Source organism: Camellia sinensis, chromosome 13, assembly GCF_055761805.1.
Source record: "Camellia sinensis isolate YWXY chromosome 13, ASM5576180v1, whole genome shotgun sequence".
Taxonomy (NCBI): Eukaryota; Viridiplantae; Streptophyta; class Magnoliopsida; order Ericales; family Theaceae; genus Camellia; species Camellia sinensis.
The window spans coordinates 112,576,727-112,596,070 of record NC_138973.1 but is presented as its reverse complement, the minus strand read 5'-3'; the positions used below and the strand labels follow the sequence as shown (position 1 = coordinate 112,596,070).

General features: G+C 35.8%; 1 protein-coding gene across 1 annotated transcript in view; it reads left to right on the top strand.

Moving 5' to 3' along the window:
* Positions 1-7,804, top strand: part of LOC114260740 (ABC transporter G family member 39) — a 35,988-nt gene extending 28,184 nt beyond the window's left edge. Inside the window, exons 12-26 of the mRNA XM_082900802.1 lie at positions 361-642; positions 733-1,046; positions 1,185-1,345; positions 1,479-1,582; positions 1,674-1,830; positions 1,922-2,032; positions 2,127-2,227; positions 2,321-2,653; positions 2,744-3,034; positions 3,127-3,210; positions 3,296-3,429; positions 3,618-3,842; positions 5,577-5,748; positions 5,831-6,085; positions 7,349-7,804. Of these exons, the coding sequence (XP_082756928.1) occupies positions 361-642; positions 733-1,046; positions 1,185-1,345; positions 1,479-1,582; positions 1,674-1,830; positions 1,922-2,032; positions 2,127-2,227; positions 2,321-2,653; positions 2,744-3,034; positions 3,127-3,210; positions 3,296-3,429; positions 3,618-3,842; positions 5,577-5,748; positions 5,831-6,085; positions 7,349-7,606 (2,982 nt within the window). The 3' untranslated portion in view covers positions 7,607-7,804. The remainder of the gene's footprint in view (positions 1-360; positions 643-732; positions 1,047-1,184; positions 1,346-1,478; positions 1,583-1,673; positions 1,831-1,921; positions 2,033-2,126; positions 2,228-2,320; positions 2,654-2,743; positions 3,035-3,126; positions 3,211-3,295; positions 3,430-3,617; positions 3,843-5,576; positions 5,749-5,830; positions 6,086-7,348) is intronic.
* The last annotated feature ends 11,540 nt before the right edge of the window (positions 7,805-19,344 follow it).

The following is a 19,344-nucleotide window of genomic DNA, read 5'->3' as shown; positions in this document are numbered from 1 at the left end:
CACAAATACCCCACCACTAACTAGCACATGATTTTTAAGATTGTAACCAAACAAAGGAAATATTTTTTGCATGTGATATTTTCCATAAAACGCTTTCTCCAAGATGTTTTCTACCAAAACAAACGGATCATTTTCAAAATCACAACCAAAAAACACTGGAAGCAATTTTTTCAACGAAACAAACAGGTCATTTTCAAGATTGCAACCAAACACATGAAACATTGTCAAAGCTTTTTTGTTTTACTATTTGAGTTCTGGTCAAACTGTGCATTAACATTGATTCAAAGCTTTTTTGTGCTACCTTCCAAATAATGTCAATTTCATAATTAAAATTCTCATATTCTAATATCCTGAATTTAGGTCACATCAAGAGAGGATCAAAAACAGTACTGGGTTAATGAAGACACGCCATATAGATACATTTCCGTCAATGAGTTTGCAGAGGCATTTCAATCATTCCACATTGGAAAAGCAATCCGTCATGAGCTTCTCACACCATTTGATAGGTCAAAGTGCCATCCTGCAGCTTTAGTTCGATCCAAATACGCAACTAATCGGTTTGAGTTGTTGAGCGCTTGCTTATCGAGAGAATGCATTCTGATGAAGCGAAACTCATTTCTATACATGTTTAAGATATTTCAGGTAAGTAGTGTCGATGTTTTATATTTCATACTTTTTTAACGTAATTATTACACTTTACAAGGTCTAGATGACTCTTTTTCCTCATTGCAGCATTTAATTCTCGCTATCATATCTGCAACACTCTTTGGGCAAAGCCGAGTGCACCATCAGACAATAGAAGATGGATTAGTTCATCTTGGAGCTCTCTATTGCGGTCTTATTGCAACTTTGTTCACCGGGTTTTTTGAATTACCAATGACCATAGAAAAACTTCCCGTCTTTTACAAGCAAAGAGGAAGTTTTTATCCTTCTTGGGCATACTCATTGCCAACATCAATAATCAAAACACCAGTATCTATTATTGAAGTTGCTATTTGGGTTATGGTAACTTATTATGCGATAGGATTCGATCCTACTGTCGAAAGGCCAGTCTTGAAAAAAACCCATTATCTTAAGTAGCTGTTCTTTCTCAGATTCTCTATTTAAATCTGCACCTACTGTTATAACTTCTTCTTCTTTTCTTTTTTTCTTTTTTTTGTTTTGCTTTTTATTTTTTATGGCAGGATGTTTAGACAATTTTTAATTCTCGCATTGAGTGGCCAAATGTCTTATGGGATTTTTAGATGCATTGCTGCACTTAGTAGGGACCATAATGTCGCCAACACGGGGGGAAACATTGCAATGGTCTGGCTTGTGGTTTTTAGTGGCTTTGCCTTATCACGACGTATGAATTTATACAAATTCTCTAAGATTTTTCTTATACGAAATTAAACTTTTGAGAATTTCTTTATGTGAAACTCTGCTCTAATGAGGTTCTCTTTCTTTTCTTTTTTTTTTGTTCATTTTTCTTTTTCCAGATGATATGAAGAAATGGTTGATTTGGGGTTACTGGACAACGCCTCTGATGTATGTGCAAACTGCACTGTCAATAAATGAATTCCTCGGTGGTGATTGGAAATATGTAAGAATTTTCATAAAAGAAAGATGAGTCCAAAATTTGTTACATATATAGTGGAATCCTCTAGAAACTTTCAACACCCTTGGAATTATAGGTTTTCAATAAATCAACCGAAGCACTAGGAATATCTGTCTTGAAGTCTCGTGGGATATTTACTACTACATATTGGTATTGGATTGGAATTGATGCAGTGATTGGTTTCATATTCTTATTTGGAGGGATTTATACTTTGGCTCTTACTTATCTCAATCGTGAGTTATCCCATATTTAGTACCTAATATTACTTTGTGTTACTTTTCATTTCAAACTGAAATTAACCAATTCTGAACTAAATTCATGTAGAACATCAGAAGACCGTGTTTTTGCCTATAGAAGTTTTGCAAGAGAGACATGCTAACAGAACTGGTGAAATAGAAGGAAACAAAACATTAGAGAATGAAAACCCATCCAAAAGTAAGCCATTGAGTTCTTTTTATGTTTTAGTTAGTCTCAACATTATCTTCGAAACCAAAAAAAAAAAAAAAGTAAGACGTTGATCAAATGACAGATGCCATTTTCAAATGTCGAGAGGAGAAAGGAATGCTTCTCCCATTTACACCTCTTTCCATCACTTTCGAGAATATCAGATATTCTATTGATATGCGAAAGGTAACTTCGATTTCAACATTTCTTATGCATAATTTTTTTTTTCTTCTTTTTTTTTCCCAAAATGTGAGAAGCTAACGAGCACGAAATTCATAGGAAAAAAAAGCGAAAGGCATTCAAGGGGGGCGATTGGAAATTCTTAAGGGAGTAAGCGGGGCTTTTAGGCCCGGAGTCCTAACCGCCCTTATGGGCGTTAGTGGGGCTGGTAAGACAACACTACTAGACATTTTGGCTGGAAGGAAAAACACCGGGCTTGTAGAGGGAACCATCAAGATTTCAGGATACCCCAAGAAACAAAAAGTGTTTGCTCGAGTTTCTGGATACTGTGAACAAAATGACATCCACTCCCCTTTTGTCACAGTTCATGAGTCCCTACTATTCTCCGTTTGGCTTCGGTTGCCTTCAAATGTCAAACTTGATACCAGAAAGGCAAGTGGAATGAAATTTTGAAACACTAGTTAGTAATCCATTGTGTTGTGTTCTTTGCTATTCAAGCTTTTTTGAAACTTGTTGGTGCAGAGTTTTGTCGAGGAGGTCATGGAATTGATTGCATTGACACCACTGAGAGATGCATTAGTTGGATTCCCTGGTGTGAATGGGCTATCAGTTGATCAACGCAAAAGATTAACTATTGCAGTAGAACTTGTAGCCAACCCCTCTATAATATTCATGGATGAGCCAACCACAGGACTTGATTCTAGAGCGGCTGCTATTGTCATTAGAACTGTGAGAAACATCGTGGACACGGGAAGAACTGTAGTGTGCACAATTCATCAGCCAAGTATTGAAATTTTTGAAGCTTTTGACGAGGTAAGAGATCTTTATGAAATCCTATGACATATATTTTTTCTTTTTCAGAGTCTCCTTTCCTATGCTAAATTTTACAGTCTCCCCAATTGTAGCTCTTCCTACTGAGTCAAGAAGGCGAAGAAATATATGTTGGTCCTTTGGGTGACAAGTCTCGCCATATGATACACTACTTCAAGGTAGGCCTAGACAAAACTAGAACTTCTCGACTTTAACAAGGTGAATCTATATGTCCCTCATTTTCTTCTATTTTGTTGTTTGAAGCAAATCAATGGTGTGCGTAAGATAGAAGATGGGTACAACCCGGCAACATGGATGATGGAAGTTACCACACAAGCAGAGGAGGAGCTTCTAGGTGTTAAATTTGCTGATGTATACAAGAATTCAGATCTTTTTTGGTTGGTCATCTAACTCTCTCTTTTTTCTATATTATATACATAAATAATAGTAAAAAAGCGATCCAGTACACAAGACTTTTGCTAAAGCAGGGTATAAGAAGAAAATAACTCTCTTTTTCTCTTATGAAAATATATAGCCATTGTCTTGGGTACCTTAAAAAGTTAATGATTCATATGAACTATTGCAGGAGAAACAAGGCCTTGATCGAGGAGTTGCATACACCACCACCTAATTCAAAAGATCTCAACTTCCCCAAGTACTCTCAACCATTTCTTACTCAATGTAAAGCATGCCTATGGAGACAACACAAGTCCTATTGGCGAAACACGTCATATAACTCTGTCCGACTTTTATATGGAGTTTTAACAGGCTTCATGCTTGGAATTGTGTTCCGGGGACTCGGTTCAAGAAGGTACAAATATTTTAGAATCTATATATATATTCATTTATTTATGGGTCCATGTGATGAACAAAAGCTTTGGTGACCATTTATGTGGCATCTCACATTGCGCTAACCACATCATCATCGTATGGATCCCACATTTTATCTACAAAGCACTAATACCAATTTATCATGGGGTCCATCGTACATGATGTAGTTAGTGCTATGTGAGGTGCCGTATGATACCTATATATGATCACATATTACTCTATCCTTGATACTTTCTTTATGCCTTTATCTCCTCCAACTATTTTTCATCATTTCTTCCTAATGTATTATTATAAAATGTATCCATAAGCATGTCTTTTGCTATTTGTTTTTCAGTTAAATGATTGTATGTGTTTAAAATTTTGATTTTACATATAAAATGGGTTTTAAACTTATGCATTTTTATTATAATTTTATTTAACTTTCTTTTGTAGTTAAATTTGTTTGTGTTCTTTTATAATTAGTAAAAAAATAACTTTACTTGATAGGAGTCATCTAGATTTTTTGCCTGACGCCTTAAATTAGCTAAGGCTACCCTTGTATGATCATCCATGTGTACGTTGTATTTGATCTCCTGGATTGTAAGTGTTTTGATGTTTATTCCTAATGTTTCATCCTTTACCTCTTGGGTTGTGACCAAGAATCAAATTTTCTTTTTGTTATGGTGTCTCGGTTAGCTTGAAAATGGAAATATATGAGAAACATAAGGGAAGTGAGAAAAAAAAAAATTGAAAATGTTTGAAAACAAAAACTAAAGTGTAGATGAATGTTAATACTTCTCCAATAATTAAATAATTGAACTTGATGAGATCTATAGATCTATGAATAATGAAATAATGGGGAAGAGGTTTGCCATTATAAGAAAAATATTGTTATAAAAAATGCAAAGTTCTAGTGGTAGTAGTGATGACAAACAAGAAAGCAAAAAGAAAAAAAAATGTGGTAACAAAGAAAGAGAATGTGTGACTTATTCCTGTGTATTTATCTTCTTCTCTCCATCTTTTATCTTCTCTGTCTAGTTTCTTAGATTCCCTAATAAATTTAATATTTTTATTTATTCTCAAAAATTTTCTTTTGATAAAAGGAGGCGAATAGAAATGAATATTATTAAATATTCTTAATAGATATAAAAACAACTCAATGTTTTGGTATGTTTCATACTGTTTTCGCATCTTTCAGTGGAAATATTGGAATTCTAGTATTCTGTTATTATTTTGTTTGGTTTCCTAGGAAACGTAAATATTTCGGCCATTTCAATAAATAAAAAATAAATAGTGAAAGTTTGTTCATTGGTTATGAGAGACTTCTCCTTTGTAGACCTAGCCTCTTCAGCTTATGAATGTTTTTTTTCTTCTAGGCTAGGTTGTTGGCGCATTGCCTAGTTTGGGAGGAGTGGGCTTCTTTAAACTAGTCCTTGTGTACCCTTCTAAGATGTCTTTGGAGCCTCATTGTATATTTTTTGCTTTCGCTAATAAATGCTCATTAACCCACCAAAAAAAAAAAAATGAAGATAGAAACATCAAAAGTAAACCGACCCCTTAGACTGTTATGAAAACACCATCAAATTTCAAACTAGCGCAATCTAATTCAAAATTTTCATCCAATTGAGAACGTCTAGCATATTTTCTCACAATAGCAGGGTCATTATAACTAACTTCAGTGAGTTGTCCGCCATAGAACTCAATAGTTACATCTACTTGTTCAACAAATTTTCAGGTATAGCGAACAGGATGTTCTCAACGGGGTGGGTTCAATGTACACGACCATAATGTTCTTGGCAACAAATGCTTGTGTTTCGGTGCTCCCAGTCATAACCGCTGATCGAGTAGTCTTTTACAGAGAGAGAGCTGCACAGGCATACTCCGCATTTCCTTACGCAATTGCACAGGTATAGGTTATATGATACAATGAACATTTATTCATGATCATATTAGATTACACAAGTTCTTGGATTGATCTTCCCATTTCAGGTTGCGATTGAAATCCCATATACATTGGCTCAAACTCTTGTTTATGGGATCATAGTCTATGCGATGATTGGATTTGAATTGAGCTCAACCAAGTTCTTCCTATACTTGTTCTTTTTCTTCTTCACATTCCTGTACTGCACATATTTTGGAATGATGGTGGTAGCCATAAGTCCTAATCAAGAAATTTCCGCGACATTGTGTAGTGCCAATTTTACCTTGTGGAATCTCTTCTCGGGTTTTCTAATTCCTCCAGCAGTAAGTTTCAATTTAAATCCCAATGTTGAAGCTTCATAACTTATGGTCAGTTTTGTTTCGAAAAAAGAGAATTATTTTTTTCACAAAACATTTTTTGGAAATTAGCAAAAACATTTTTAGGTATTTGATTGCGAACCTGAAAATGATGGTTGTGGTCGTGGTGGGGGTGGTAGGGACTGTGAAGTGGTGGTGGTCGCAGCAACGTAATTGATGGGGAGGTGGTGACCAGTTACAAACATAGAAGGGGTGAGTGGGGGGGGGGGGGAGGGGGGGTAACCCTTCCCCTGCTATCAATTTTTTTTTTTTTAATCCTTGATTAGTTCCATTCAATTTTAAGTATTTATAAAAAGAAGGGTAAATCAAATTGCCCTCTCCTAAGATTTGAAGAAAAATACAATAAGCTCCACAAGTTTTGATTTAATTATGTTGAGCTCCCTTAAGGTTTTTGTTCACATAATATTTGGCACTCTTTTCATTAGAAATTTATTAGTTGTATAAATGAAAAAATGATATTGTCATCTCTTACACTAAATATAGATTTTACCTTATTTATCTTTATGTCTTCATTCTATCTACATTAGTTTCAGTCTCTTTAGTCTTCTTAAAAGGGAGATCAGTGTAATTATATCAAAATTGTAAGACTTGCTATATTTTCTCCAAATTTTAAGGGAGGTCAATATAATTTACCATAAAAAGACATTAGCATTTTGGCTCTCCAAAATCTATATAATTTTACAGCGACCCTCTTAAACTTCACAAAACCCTCATTGGCCTATGCAATTTATATATTTGTAAAAGAAATATATAAATTGTACTTTGACCCTTGCATATTCAAATATTTTTTTGGCCCCTCTTTTGTATGATTTACACTTTCGCCATTAGTAGTATTTGACCCTTCAATATTCAAAAAAACAGAAAAAAAAAAAGGCCACTCTTTTGTATGATTTATGGGTCCTCCATTAGCAGTAAGAGTGATAGTGGCATCATCATTGGTGGTGGTGGTGGTGGTGGGAGGGGGGTTGAAACCTTTTCAGCTCATTTCAGAGGTGAAAATTGCAGTGATGTTTATAAGACTATAGTTTGAAAAATGTTGTCCTCCTTTCAGAGGTAGAAACCTTTTCAGCTCATTTTCCGTTGGTCACATAAAATAATTTTTCGTTGTTAGAAAATCGCAGAAATACTTTTCAGAATTTTTTTTTTTCTTTCAAAACAAACACAGCTGGGGGAGATGGATTCAATGTACAATTTGATGATTCAATGCAGAGGATTCCAACGTGGTGGAAGTGGTATGCATGGGTGTGTCCTTTTTCATGGAGTCTATATGGATTGGCTTGTTCACAGTATGGAGATATTCAGTCTATGCTCAACAATGGAGAGACTGTGGCTGAGTTCATAACAAGGTATTTTGGATACAAAAACAACTTCTTGAAAATTATTTCTATCGGCACAATCGGGTTTGCAGTGATCTTTGCCTGCATATTTGCTGTCTCTATTTCGACCTTAAATTTTCAGAAAAGATGAATAAGTTTACGAGGAAAGTCTGTAAAACTCATAAACCTATTGTTTTTACATGATGTTTAAACTTTGTGCTAAACAAAGTTCCATACAGAGAAGAGAACCAACCACAATTCAATATATGGTTGTTACAAGAGTTATGATTGTATGGTATGGTTGTATGAAATAGATCGTCTAGGTTTTAATATATCTTGCTTTTTCTAAGTCATGTTGCATTTTATTTGGCCATGATTGTCTTGGACGTGTTCATAAGGAAAAATGTAAGCGTACTCTATGTTGAGCGAAATTGTGATTTCAATCACACAATAAAGTAGTAAAACACACAATGAAAAACAAAAACAAAAACATAAGATATAAGTTTGTTTTCTTAGTGAATTGTTTTTGTAGTTTTGGCCCATGATTTTTTATCACAATTGGAGGAGTTTAATTATGATTTTTTTTTTACGTTAAATTGTTGTACCGATTTGTTGTTGATTGTTTAATTGGGATTGTTATTCATTCTTTGAAATTGAATGATAATCACAAATCAATATTTCGGGATTTTCAAGATTTTTCATAAATCACACTTTAATTTGCTTATGCATCTTACTTTGCATTCATTCTTGCTTGTTCATTCTCTACAAATAGGAATATTGTCTGAAAATAAAATAAGTTAGTAAAATTTAATACCACTTATTAAAATGGATTATCATTATACTCATTTGTAACACCCCACCCCCCCACCCCCCCTCCCCCTCCCCCTCCCCCCAAAAAAAAATGCTAACTTGACATCATATACATATTTGCACAATAAACCAAGACAATTACAAAATCAATTGCAAGAGTTCTCTTTCTTATTGAACTATAAATTAATGGTTACAAATTTCATAAGAGTCCTTATAGTTCAAAAAGTTAGAGAAAATTATAACAAATACATCATGACTTACAAGTTTCTAGATTAAGGTTTCAAAAGAATAAAAGGACTCTTAGTCCCAAAAATAATAATAATAATAATTACATTATGTCCTCAGCAAAAACAAAAGGGTGGACAACTTCAAATTCATTGGAGTAGTTGCTGCTCTCCAAGTCCTAAAAGTTGTTGGATAGGAATGAGCAATTGCCCAATAGAGAATATATTAACCATATAAATATTTGATTTAAAATATGTAAGACCATGACCTTTACCCATGAACACTACACATGCATGTTTTTCAGTGCTCCTAGTCATATCCGTTGATCGAGTAGTCTTTTACAGACAGAAGGTTGTAGAGGCATACTCCGCCTTTCCTTATGCGATTGCACAAGTATAGGTTATATCATATGATGAAACATTCATGATCATATTAGATTACACAAGTTCTTGCATTGATCTTCCCATTTGAAGTTGCAATTGAAATCGCATATACATTGGCTCAAACTCTTCGAATTTGAATTGAGCTTAACCAAGTTCTGTTAGGATTAAGAACACTCAAAAATTAATCACACACAGAAAAGACACAAGATATTTACGTGGTTCGGCAATTGCCTACGTCCACGGAGAGATTTCACTATAGAATTTCTCGGAGGGAGATTACAGAACTCACACTCACTTTCTATAGATTTACACACACTTTCTCTGATTCTCTCTTGCTCTGTGTTGTGTTTCATTCCTTTCTCATCACCTCAATTTATACACAAATAAGAGGGAACAAAGTCAAGGAAGAGGAGTCATTGGGAGGGCTGCCACTTGCCATTTCCCGTCCTACTTCTTGACTTGGAGCCAACCTCCAACTACTCCTCCATGTGGGCTAGAGCCAACAATTCTCTCCCTCTACGCCTATATGGATAACTGACTTCTTATTTGAATCCATCCCAGTCAGATTCTTGCAAACTTCCAGTTTGTCTCTGGTGACAACCTTGATCATCATGTTAGAAGGATTCTTGTCCGTGTGAATCTTAACCAACTTTATCAACTGCTTTTCCATCACTTCTCGTATCCAATAATATCGGACATCAATGTGCTTTGTATGTAAATGGTACGCGAAATTCTTGCTCAGATCAATTGCACTTTGACTATCACAATGTACCTTGTACTCTTCCTGCTGTAGACCCAATTCTTGGAGAAACTGCTTTAACCACAGTGTTTCCTTTCCAGCATCTGCGGCAGCAATAAACAACACACTTTTGTGGTTTGGACTGCCATGAAATAGCCCCCCTGCAAAGGTGAATAAAGATCCTAATGTAGACTTTCTACCATCAAGATCACCCGCCATATCGACATCTGTAAAACCCTCCAAAATTGGTTCAACTCCCCCAAAACATAGACACAACTTTGAAGTTCCCTTCAAGTACTGAAGAATCCATTTGACTACCTCCCAATGATCCTTTCTTGGATTGGTGAGGAATTTGCTCACAACACCAATTGCGTGAGCTATATCTGGCCGGGTACACACCATTGCATACATCAAAATCCCTACTACAGATGAGTAGGGAATTGCCTCCATCTCTTCTCTTTCATTTGTAGATGAGGGACAAGAACTCTTGCTTAGCTTGAAATGGTTAGCCAGCGAAGTATTGACTAGCTTGGCTTCTTTCATGTTGAACCTTTCAATCACCCGTTCAATATATTTTTTCTTGTGATAGCCCTATCTTCTTGGCTTTCTTGTCACAAACAATCTTCATGACCAAAATCTGCTATGTTGGGCCTAAACTCTTTATGTCAAAATACTGCGACAAGTCGTTTTTCAACTTGTTGATCATAGCATTATCATGTCCGATGATCAGCATATCATGGACATACAACAGTAGAATGATGAAGTTTCCATCCGAAAACCTTTGAAAATATACACACTGGCCTGCTATCGTTCTTGTGTACTCGTGATCCACCATAAATGAATCAAACTTCTTGTACCATTGTCTTAGCGCTTGCTTCAGGCCATAGAGACTCTTCTTTAGTTTTCAGACTAGATTTTCTTTTCCTTTAACTTCAAATCCTTCTGGCTGCTCCATATAGATCTCTTCCTCCAAGTCACCTTAGAGAAAGGCAGACTTGACATCCATCTGTTCTACCTCCAAATTCAAACGAGCTGCTAATCCCAGAGCTACTCGAATGGAAGTCATCTTCACAACTGGTGAGAAGATCTCATCAAAATCAATTTCCTTTTTCTACCCAAAACCTTTGACTACCAAGCGAGCTTTATGCTGCAATAGTTTACCGTTGCCATCTTTCTTCAACTTATACACCCATTTTTTCTTCAAGGCTCTCCTGCCTCTTGGAAGTGGAACAAGCTTATAAGTGTGGTTCTTCTACAAAGAACTCATCTCCTCCTTCATGGCTTGAATCTAACAGCCTTTCTCTGTATGACTCTTTGCTTTCGAAAAACTCTTTGGCTCCCCTTCATTAGTAATCAGAATATACTGAGAAGTGGGATATTTGGTTGATGGTATAACAGCTCTTCCAGATCTCCCAACTGAGGCCCAGTTGCCTCTAGTTGAGGGGGTTGCTCTCCCTGCTTAACACCCTCTTCATCCGGGTCTTTATCTCTTTCCTTTTGATTCTTATCTTCTGTCATTGGATCTTGCAACTCTGGCACTTCTTGTTGCACCTCATCAACTCTAGCATGTTGTGAGGGTTCTAGAGATAGAAACAAGTCTGGAGTGATAGCAACTCTAGACTTTGCTGATTTCTCAAAATATGCTATGGTCTGGTCTTCATGGAACACAACGTCTCTACTCCTGAACGTCTTCTTGTTCACCAAGTCCCACAACTTGTACCCAAATGCCGCATCTGAATAGCGCACAAATATACATGGAGTGGACTTGTCATCAAGCTTCTGCCTGTTTTCTTTGAAGATGTGTGTGAACGCCTTACATCCAAAGACTCTCAAGTGAGAATATGATATCTTTCTTCTAGACCAGACTTCCTCAGGTATCGCAAAATTCAACAGAACTGAAGGCGACCTGTTAATAAGGTAACAGGCTGTATGTGCGGCTTCAATCTAGAATGACTTTGGCAACTTTGTTATTCTGAGCATGCATCTAACTCTTTCAATAATAGTGTGGTTAATCCTCTCTGCCACACCATTGTGTTGTAGGGTACCAAGAATTGTTGTCTCGTACCGGATACCTCTGCTGGCACAATATGCTTCAAAAGCATTGGAAGTGTACTCGCTACCATTGTCTGTACGAAGACACTTCAACTTTTTTCCGGTCTCTATTTCCACCATTGCATGGAACTCCTGAAAAGTACTGGAATACCTCATCCTTTGTCTTCAAGAAATACACCCACAACTTCCTTGATGCATCATCAATGAAGGTCAGAAAATACTTGTGGCTGCCAAGTGACTCCACTTCGATTGGGCCATAAACATCTGAGTATACCATACTGAGTACTTCTATTTTTCTCTTGCTTGTTGAATTGAATGATACTTGATGATGCTTGCCATAAAGGCAATGATCACATGGCTTCAGAGCATTCCCTTTGGACAAGGGTATCCTGGATTGTTTTGCCAACAGATGCAATCCCTTCTCACTCATATGAGCCAATCTTCTGTGCCATAAGTCCGGTGACTCCTTGTCTTCTGCTGCATTAAGACTTTTTAGATAGATCTTCGTTTGAGCCTTATACAGTGTTAAAGACATCTCTTCTCTAGCGATTGTTAAAGCTCCTCCTGTCAGTTTCCAACGGCTATTTCCGAATGTAATTGTATAGCCCTGTCGGTCCAAAGCGTTTTTAGAGACTAGATTAAGGCATAAATGTGGAACATGTCTCACATCTTTGAGAACTAGCTTGTGTCTGACATTAGTCTAAATACTAATTTCTCCAATACCCACAATCTTTGAATAGCTAGAATTCCCCATTTGAACAGTGCCAAAATCTCCAGCGTTGTACGAGCTGAAGAGTTCTCTATGGGAAGTGGCGTAATAGGATGCAGTTGTGTCTATCACCCACTTTGTACAGCTGTGGTTAGCCACGTGAAGGCAATCCTCATTTTCACCAATTGTAAGAAGTATTTCATCAGTTGTTGTGGCTGTCGTGTTCTCATCTCCCTTTGACTTACTACTTTGGCCTTTATCTTTTCGGCTTGGACAGTTCCTCTTTATGTGACCCTCCTAGCCACAGTGAAAGCAAGTGAAGCTAAAGTTACCTTGACTTTTACTATCTCTAGATTTACTCTTATTGTTCCATCTTCATCTACCTCAGTCTTTGCCTCTATCTTCTGTGACAAAAGCACGGGACTGATTACCTCCCATGTCTTTCTTCCTTGTCTCTTCATTGTACATAGTGTCTGTGACCATGCTCATGGTCAGTTTCCCCTCTAGTGCAGAGTTACTGAGAGAAACCACTGTCTCCGTACTGTCCGGTAAAGAACTGAGTAGTAGAACGACTTGCATTTCATCATCCAAGGACATCTTGATGGTTGCAAGTTAATTCACCAGATTCTTGAATTCACTGGTGTACTCGGCGACAGACACACCATTCTTCAGTTTCAGATTTACAAGCCTTCTCATCACCAAGGCTTTGTTTCGGGTTGTCTTTGACTGGTACATTCCTTCTAACATTGTTCAAAGGACATATGCATCTGTCTCCTGAGTGACATGGTGGAACACACTGTGGTCTATCCATTGTCTGATACAACTGACAGTCTTCTAGTTCATCTTTATTCAGTCTTCATCCTTCACTTCTTCCGATTTAACCCCCTTTAGAACAATAAGGTCCGACAACTCTTTTATAATATAGGATGTCTTCCATCCGCGGCTTTCAGATTACATAATTAGAAGGATTCAACTTGATCATGGATCCTAAAGTTGATGTGAATTCCTCCATCGTTTCTTTACTTTTTACAGAAACTCTGATTCAAAAATCTAATTGTATGGATCTCTCTGGAATACTCAAAATAGTTGGAAACCACTATTAGATCGTCAAAATCGGACTTCAAATGGCTCAGATCTAGCCAAAGTAAGTTTAATGGTTCAGATCTGCAGATGTACCTTAGTTGCGTAGCACTAGATAATGCCTCTACTTCTAGGTTGGATTGGGTCAATCCGATACGTCGACTAGTTAACAAACGTGCTGACATGTCAGACAAGTGGTGCTGATATGGCGTCTGAAGTGGCGATGGCGTGGCGTTGACATGTCGTCTGACGTGGCAATGACATCACTATCACACGCAGAACACTCTTTTTTTTCCTTCCGCTGCGCGTCTAGTGCATGCCTGCGACTGGGATGACGCGCCGGTACAAGAAACGGCGCGTAAACACGTGTCTGCAACTGGGCTTCACTCGCCTTCTTTACGTGGCACGAGAGGGCGCGTGGAGCCTCATTTGGGGCTCTGTTTTGCAGTTCTAGACTTCTCTCGTCGAGGGCTTCCTCCCAGTATTCTCAAAAGTGAATTTCGAGTAACTTGATTTTTGGCAGTTTTTGAAAAACATAACCTGTTTTTCCGAAAAATTGACCAACGAGACTCTGATACCACTTGTTAAGATTAAGAACACTCAGAAATCAATCACACACAAAAAGACGCAAGATATTTACGTGGTTCGGCAATTGCCTACATCCACGAAGAGATTTCACTATAGAATTTCCCGAAGGGAGATTACAGAACTCACACTCACTTTCTATAGATTTACACACACTCTCTCTGATTCTCTCTTACTCTGTCTGTGTTGTGTTCCATCCCTTCCTCATCACCTCAATTTATACACAAATAAGAGGGAACAAAGTCAAGGAAGAGGAGTAATTGGGAGGGCTGCCAGCTGCCATCTCCCCTCCTACTTCTTGACTTGGAGCCAACCTTCAACTACTCCTCCATGTGGACTGCAGCCAACAAGTTCTTCCTATACTTGTTCTTCTTCTTCTTCACATTCTTGTACTGCACATATTTTGGAATGATGGTGGAGCCGTAAGTTCTAATCAAGAAATCTCCGCAACATTCTATGGTTCTACTTTCACCCTATGGAATCTCTTCTCCTATTTCCTAATTCCTCTAGCAGTAAGTTTTAGTTTAAATCCCAAGGTTGAAGCTTCATAAATTATGCTCAATTTGTTTTGAAGAAAAATATCTTTTGCAAAAAATATTTTTGGAAATCTACCAAAAAAAAAAAAAAAAAAAAAAGGTATTTGGTTGCAAACCCAAAAATGATAGTTATCGTAGTAGTGGGGTGATAGTGGCGAAGAAGTAGTGGTGATGGTGGTAGTGGAGACAATGGTACTTGTAAAGTGGTGGTGACTAGTGACAGACATAAGGGGACGACTCAAATTTCACAAAATCTTGATTAGTTCCATTCATTTTAAGTATTCATAAGAAAAATTAGCATTTTGGATCTCCAAAATCTATATAATTTTGCTTTGACCCTCTCAAACTTCACAAAACCCTCATTAGCATATGTAAGTTATATATTTGTAAAAGAAGTTTGCATTTTGACACTTAAACATAATTGTACTTTCACCCCTAAAAAATGTAATAATTTTTCTTTGACGGCTTTTGTATGATTTATGGGTCTGCCATCGGTAATAACAATGATAGTAGTGGCAACATTGGTGGTAGTGGTGGTGGTGGTGGTGGTGGTGGTGCTAAGGTGATGACTATGGTAGTGGCATTGATAAGACTATATAGTTTGAAAAGTGTTATCCACTTTCAAACGTAAAACCCTATTCAGTTCAAATCAACTCATTTTTCATTCATCTCATAAACTACTTTTTCGTTGTTAGAAATTGTGAATTTTTTTTTTCCAAAACAAACAAAGCATTGAAAAGAGAGAAGGAATTAATGTACAATTTGATGATTCACTGTAGTGGATTCCAGTGTGGTAGAAGTGGTATGTATGGGTGTGTCCTTTTTCGTGGAGTCTCCATGGATTGGCTTCCTCACAATATGGAGATATTCAATCTATGCTCAACCATGGAGAGACTCTGGTTGAGTTCATGACAAGGTGTTTTGGGTACAAAAATGACTTCTTGGAAAATATTTCTATCGAGACAATTAGGTTTGCAGTGATCTTTGCCTCCATATTTGCTATCTCTATTTCAACCTTAAATTTCCAAAAAAGATGAATAAGTTTATGAGAAAAGTTTGTAAAACTCATAAACCTATTATTCTACATGATGTTCAAACTATATGCTAAACATAATAGATATAGAGAGGAGAACCAACTCTAATTTAATATATAGTTGTTATAAGAGTTAAGATTGTACGGTATGGTTATGTGAATTAGATCATCTAGTTTAGATCATCTAGATTTCAAACTAATCTTTATTTTTTTTTAACCTATATTGCATTTTTTTGGGGCCATTATTGTTTTGAAAGGTCTGGGTGAAAAAGTTGTTTGGAAATTCTGACAAGGAAAAAGAAAACACAATTGTATATAAACACAAATATTTTATCTTGAATAATTCAAATTATTTATGTTGTATTTGGATCATGAATTTGGATAAGGATTTAGAAGAAAAAAAGAGAAAAAAAAATTAGTTTACACAGGTTTGAATGACAAAGTTGTTTGGAAATTCTCACAAGGAAAAAGAAAACACAAATGTATATAAACACAAATATTTTATCTTGAATAATTCAAATTATTTACGCTGTGTTTGTATTATGAATTTGGATAAGGATTTAGAAAAAGATAAAGAAATAGAGAAAAAAAAAATTAGTTTACATGTCATTCACATTTCTCTCATCGTTTTTCCAAATATCAATGTAAATTTATGATCCAAACAAATCATTAATAATTTCCATAGAACTCTACAACATTATGAAAATAGTCAAGGATTCTCCATACCTACATCTTCATTTCTTAATCCTAGTTAGGGGTGTAAGTTAGGCTTGGCCCGGGCTCAGGCTGGCCTATATTGGGCCGCATGGGTTCCCTCTAAAATTCAGGCCAAGCTGGGCCGACCCACGGGCCAAAAAATTAGGCCCACGGGTATTCAGGCCTTGAGCCGCACCGGTGGGCCTAAACATTTTTTTTATTTTATTTTTTTCTATTTTTTTCACCAAAATTTTATTTTTTTTCTACAAAAAATAGCACAAGGCCTTAGGCCAAGCTTTGGATGGACCTTGAGTCGGTCAATGAGCCAGGCCACGAGGCGAGTTGGGCTGGGCTCTAAAACACATGACCTAGGCCCAGGCCTAGTCGGGCTTAGTCGAGTCTGACCCGCCCAGGCCGTGGGGCGGGCCTTAGGCGGCCCACGGGCCATTTTAACGCCCCTAATACTAATGTATTTTCATCATGTATAGAAATTTTAGCTTATTCTCATTACATTGTGTAGGTGGACATGGGATTATGCCCCAAAATTATTTTGTCTCATTATTTCAAAATATTTAGAATTGTTAGATTATGCCTCAAGGCTTTGTTGCCTTAATATTCTCACATCATTCAATGGTGACAAGTGTTTTGAAATTTTTGGACAAAGAATTCTTTGCAGTAAAACGCATTTAGAGAAAGAAACAAAGAAATTTGGGATCAATATCTCGTGTTCATGAAAATGATTGGTAAGAAGTTTAATCACAAAATTAAGATAACACAATTAGTCCCTTTAATTTGAGTGAAATTTCATTTTAATTCTTCTAATTTCAATTCCATCAATTTGAAGTCTACACTTTTGATTTTGCTTCAGGGTAGTTTCTTCATTAATTATAGTTAATATATATTTTGAGCAAAAAATAACATTTGTGAAATTAGAGAAATTAAGATGGAATTCAAAAAAAAAAAAATTATAGGAACTACTTGTATAATTTATTCAGTTTCTTTGTTGTACAAGAATTACTAAAATTTCTACAATAGGCCTAATCATAATTGGTTAGTAAAGTAACATCCATCCTTGAATCAAAAAATTGGCCGTATTTTGTGAAAAATAATCAAGGCTTGGCCTAGCTCGATCATTCCAATAATGGATGAGGAGCACCACAATCTTTTAAGGGGTTGTTTGGGAATTGTTTATATAGTTCTTTTTTTACTTATTTGTTTATTTTGTTATTCATTTTTTTATTTATTTTAAATTGTATTTGGGATGTGCTTATTTTCGTTACGTTTTTTGGTTTGTCAAATAATATAATATATTGTTCCATCGAGTGTTGGTAAGCCATTTTTTCATTTTACCCTTTGTGTCGTGAGACACATGTCAGGATGGTGAAAAGAATGAGGATATATTAATGAGGGTAAATCTGTCATTTCATATCTCAAATCATATTACTTTTATTTTCATGCCAAACACAAAAATAGATAATGCTTATTACCTTCTAACTTTTTTTGACTTTGATCCCATTAGAAAGCATAAAATTTAAATTAATAAAACTAAAATTACATATTTAAAATAAACTTTATCCAAATTAAATGTCACGTCCCCAAAAATAGTATAAATGATTCATACCACAAGATCTATGAACACAATAGAAATGATATACTTTCTTTCATCAGAGTTTATATTACAAAATGTATTACATGCATTATACGTTCATAAATGTTCATCCTAAATTTATAACATACAATATTAGTTAATAACAATAGAATAAATGCCTTACAGGCTTATATCTTTCCAATATATCACTTGGTTATAACAAAAGAGAGTCTTAAGCTCTATACATATAAAACCCTCGACTTGAATAAATATTTAAACACAAAGGTAACAAAACAAAGCCTCCGACTCCTAAGTCCTTCCAAGCTATATCCTTGGAGGAGGCATGTCACCAGTACTTGAAAATAATTTTCCAAGTAGAGTGAGCCAAAACCCAGTAGAAATAGACTAATACAATATATGAGGTTTAACTAAGATATAAATGTCAGGCATATATTCAATATTCATGACAATACATATTTTCCACATAAATATACGATACCAATATCCATATCTCAATGCATTCCCTTCTATCCATTTCGAGTTAATTCATTTCATTTCAATTCATAGGCCAAGTTTATAATTTTCCGAATAACCCAACTGAGACTACAACTCAGTGGTTCTAAATCATAGCAATCATACAAGTACTTCAATCTTGCCATTTTACAGAAATTTCGTCTGCGGAATCGACACCCTTGTATCCAAATGATTTCGGGACTTTCTCCTTAGACATTCCGGTCAACTTAATTTTCAATAGAGTTCATTCCCTATCTTCTCCCAAAACATGAAGTACATCCCATTTCTTCTTCCAAACATTATATATATACAATGTGTTTAAAGATACCGTCATATTCAATGACGTTCAATTATACATATTCAATGTATTTAACATACCGTCATATTCAATGACATAATTAAATGATTAGTTTTAATTTACCTAATCCTCATGTAATTTCTACAACAATCATAGTCATCCTCCACTGATAGCCCAATATAGTTATTTCTAAACAGATATACAATCTTTATAATAGATAATTCATCAAATTCTCATAGGTGAGTGATTTAACAAATCCAACTATACCATTCATTCATACATCCTCCCAATTTCATATTTCTCATACCAATTTCATTATTTATACAAAATAATTATTTAACACATATTAGGGCAAATTTCTTCCTTTTTCCAAATATCAATCCCAAGGCTAAATTTCACCATTCTAACCCAACGTAACCTCATATTCAAAACCTCATATTCATTTATAGAATCCAACATAGAAACCCCTTTTTCAATTTGAATCTAAACCCTAACTTTTCCCAAATCCTCCCAAAATTCTACCATTTATACATAACAACAAATATCTAGGTTAAAAATCATATTAAGGTGTAGAATATTCCTACCTCAAGGGTAGAAGCCCAAAGAAGAAAATAAAGAACTTAAAAAATGCCCAAACTTGTT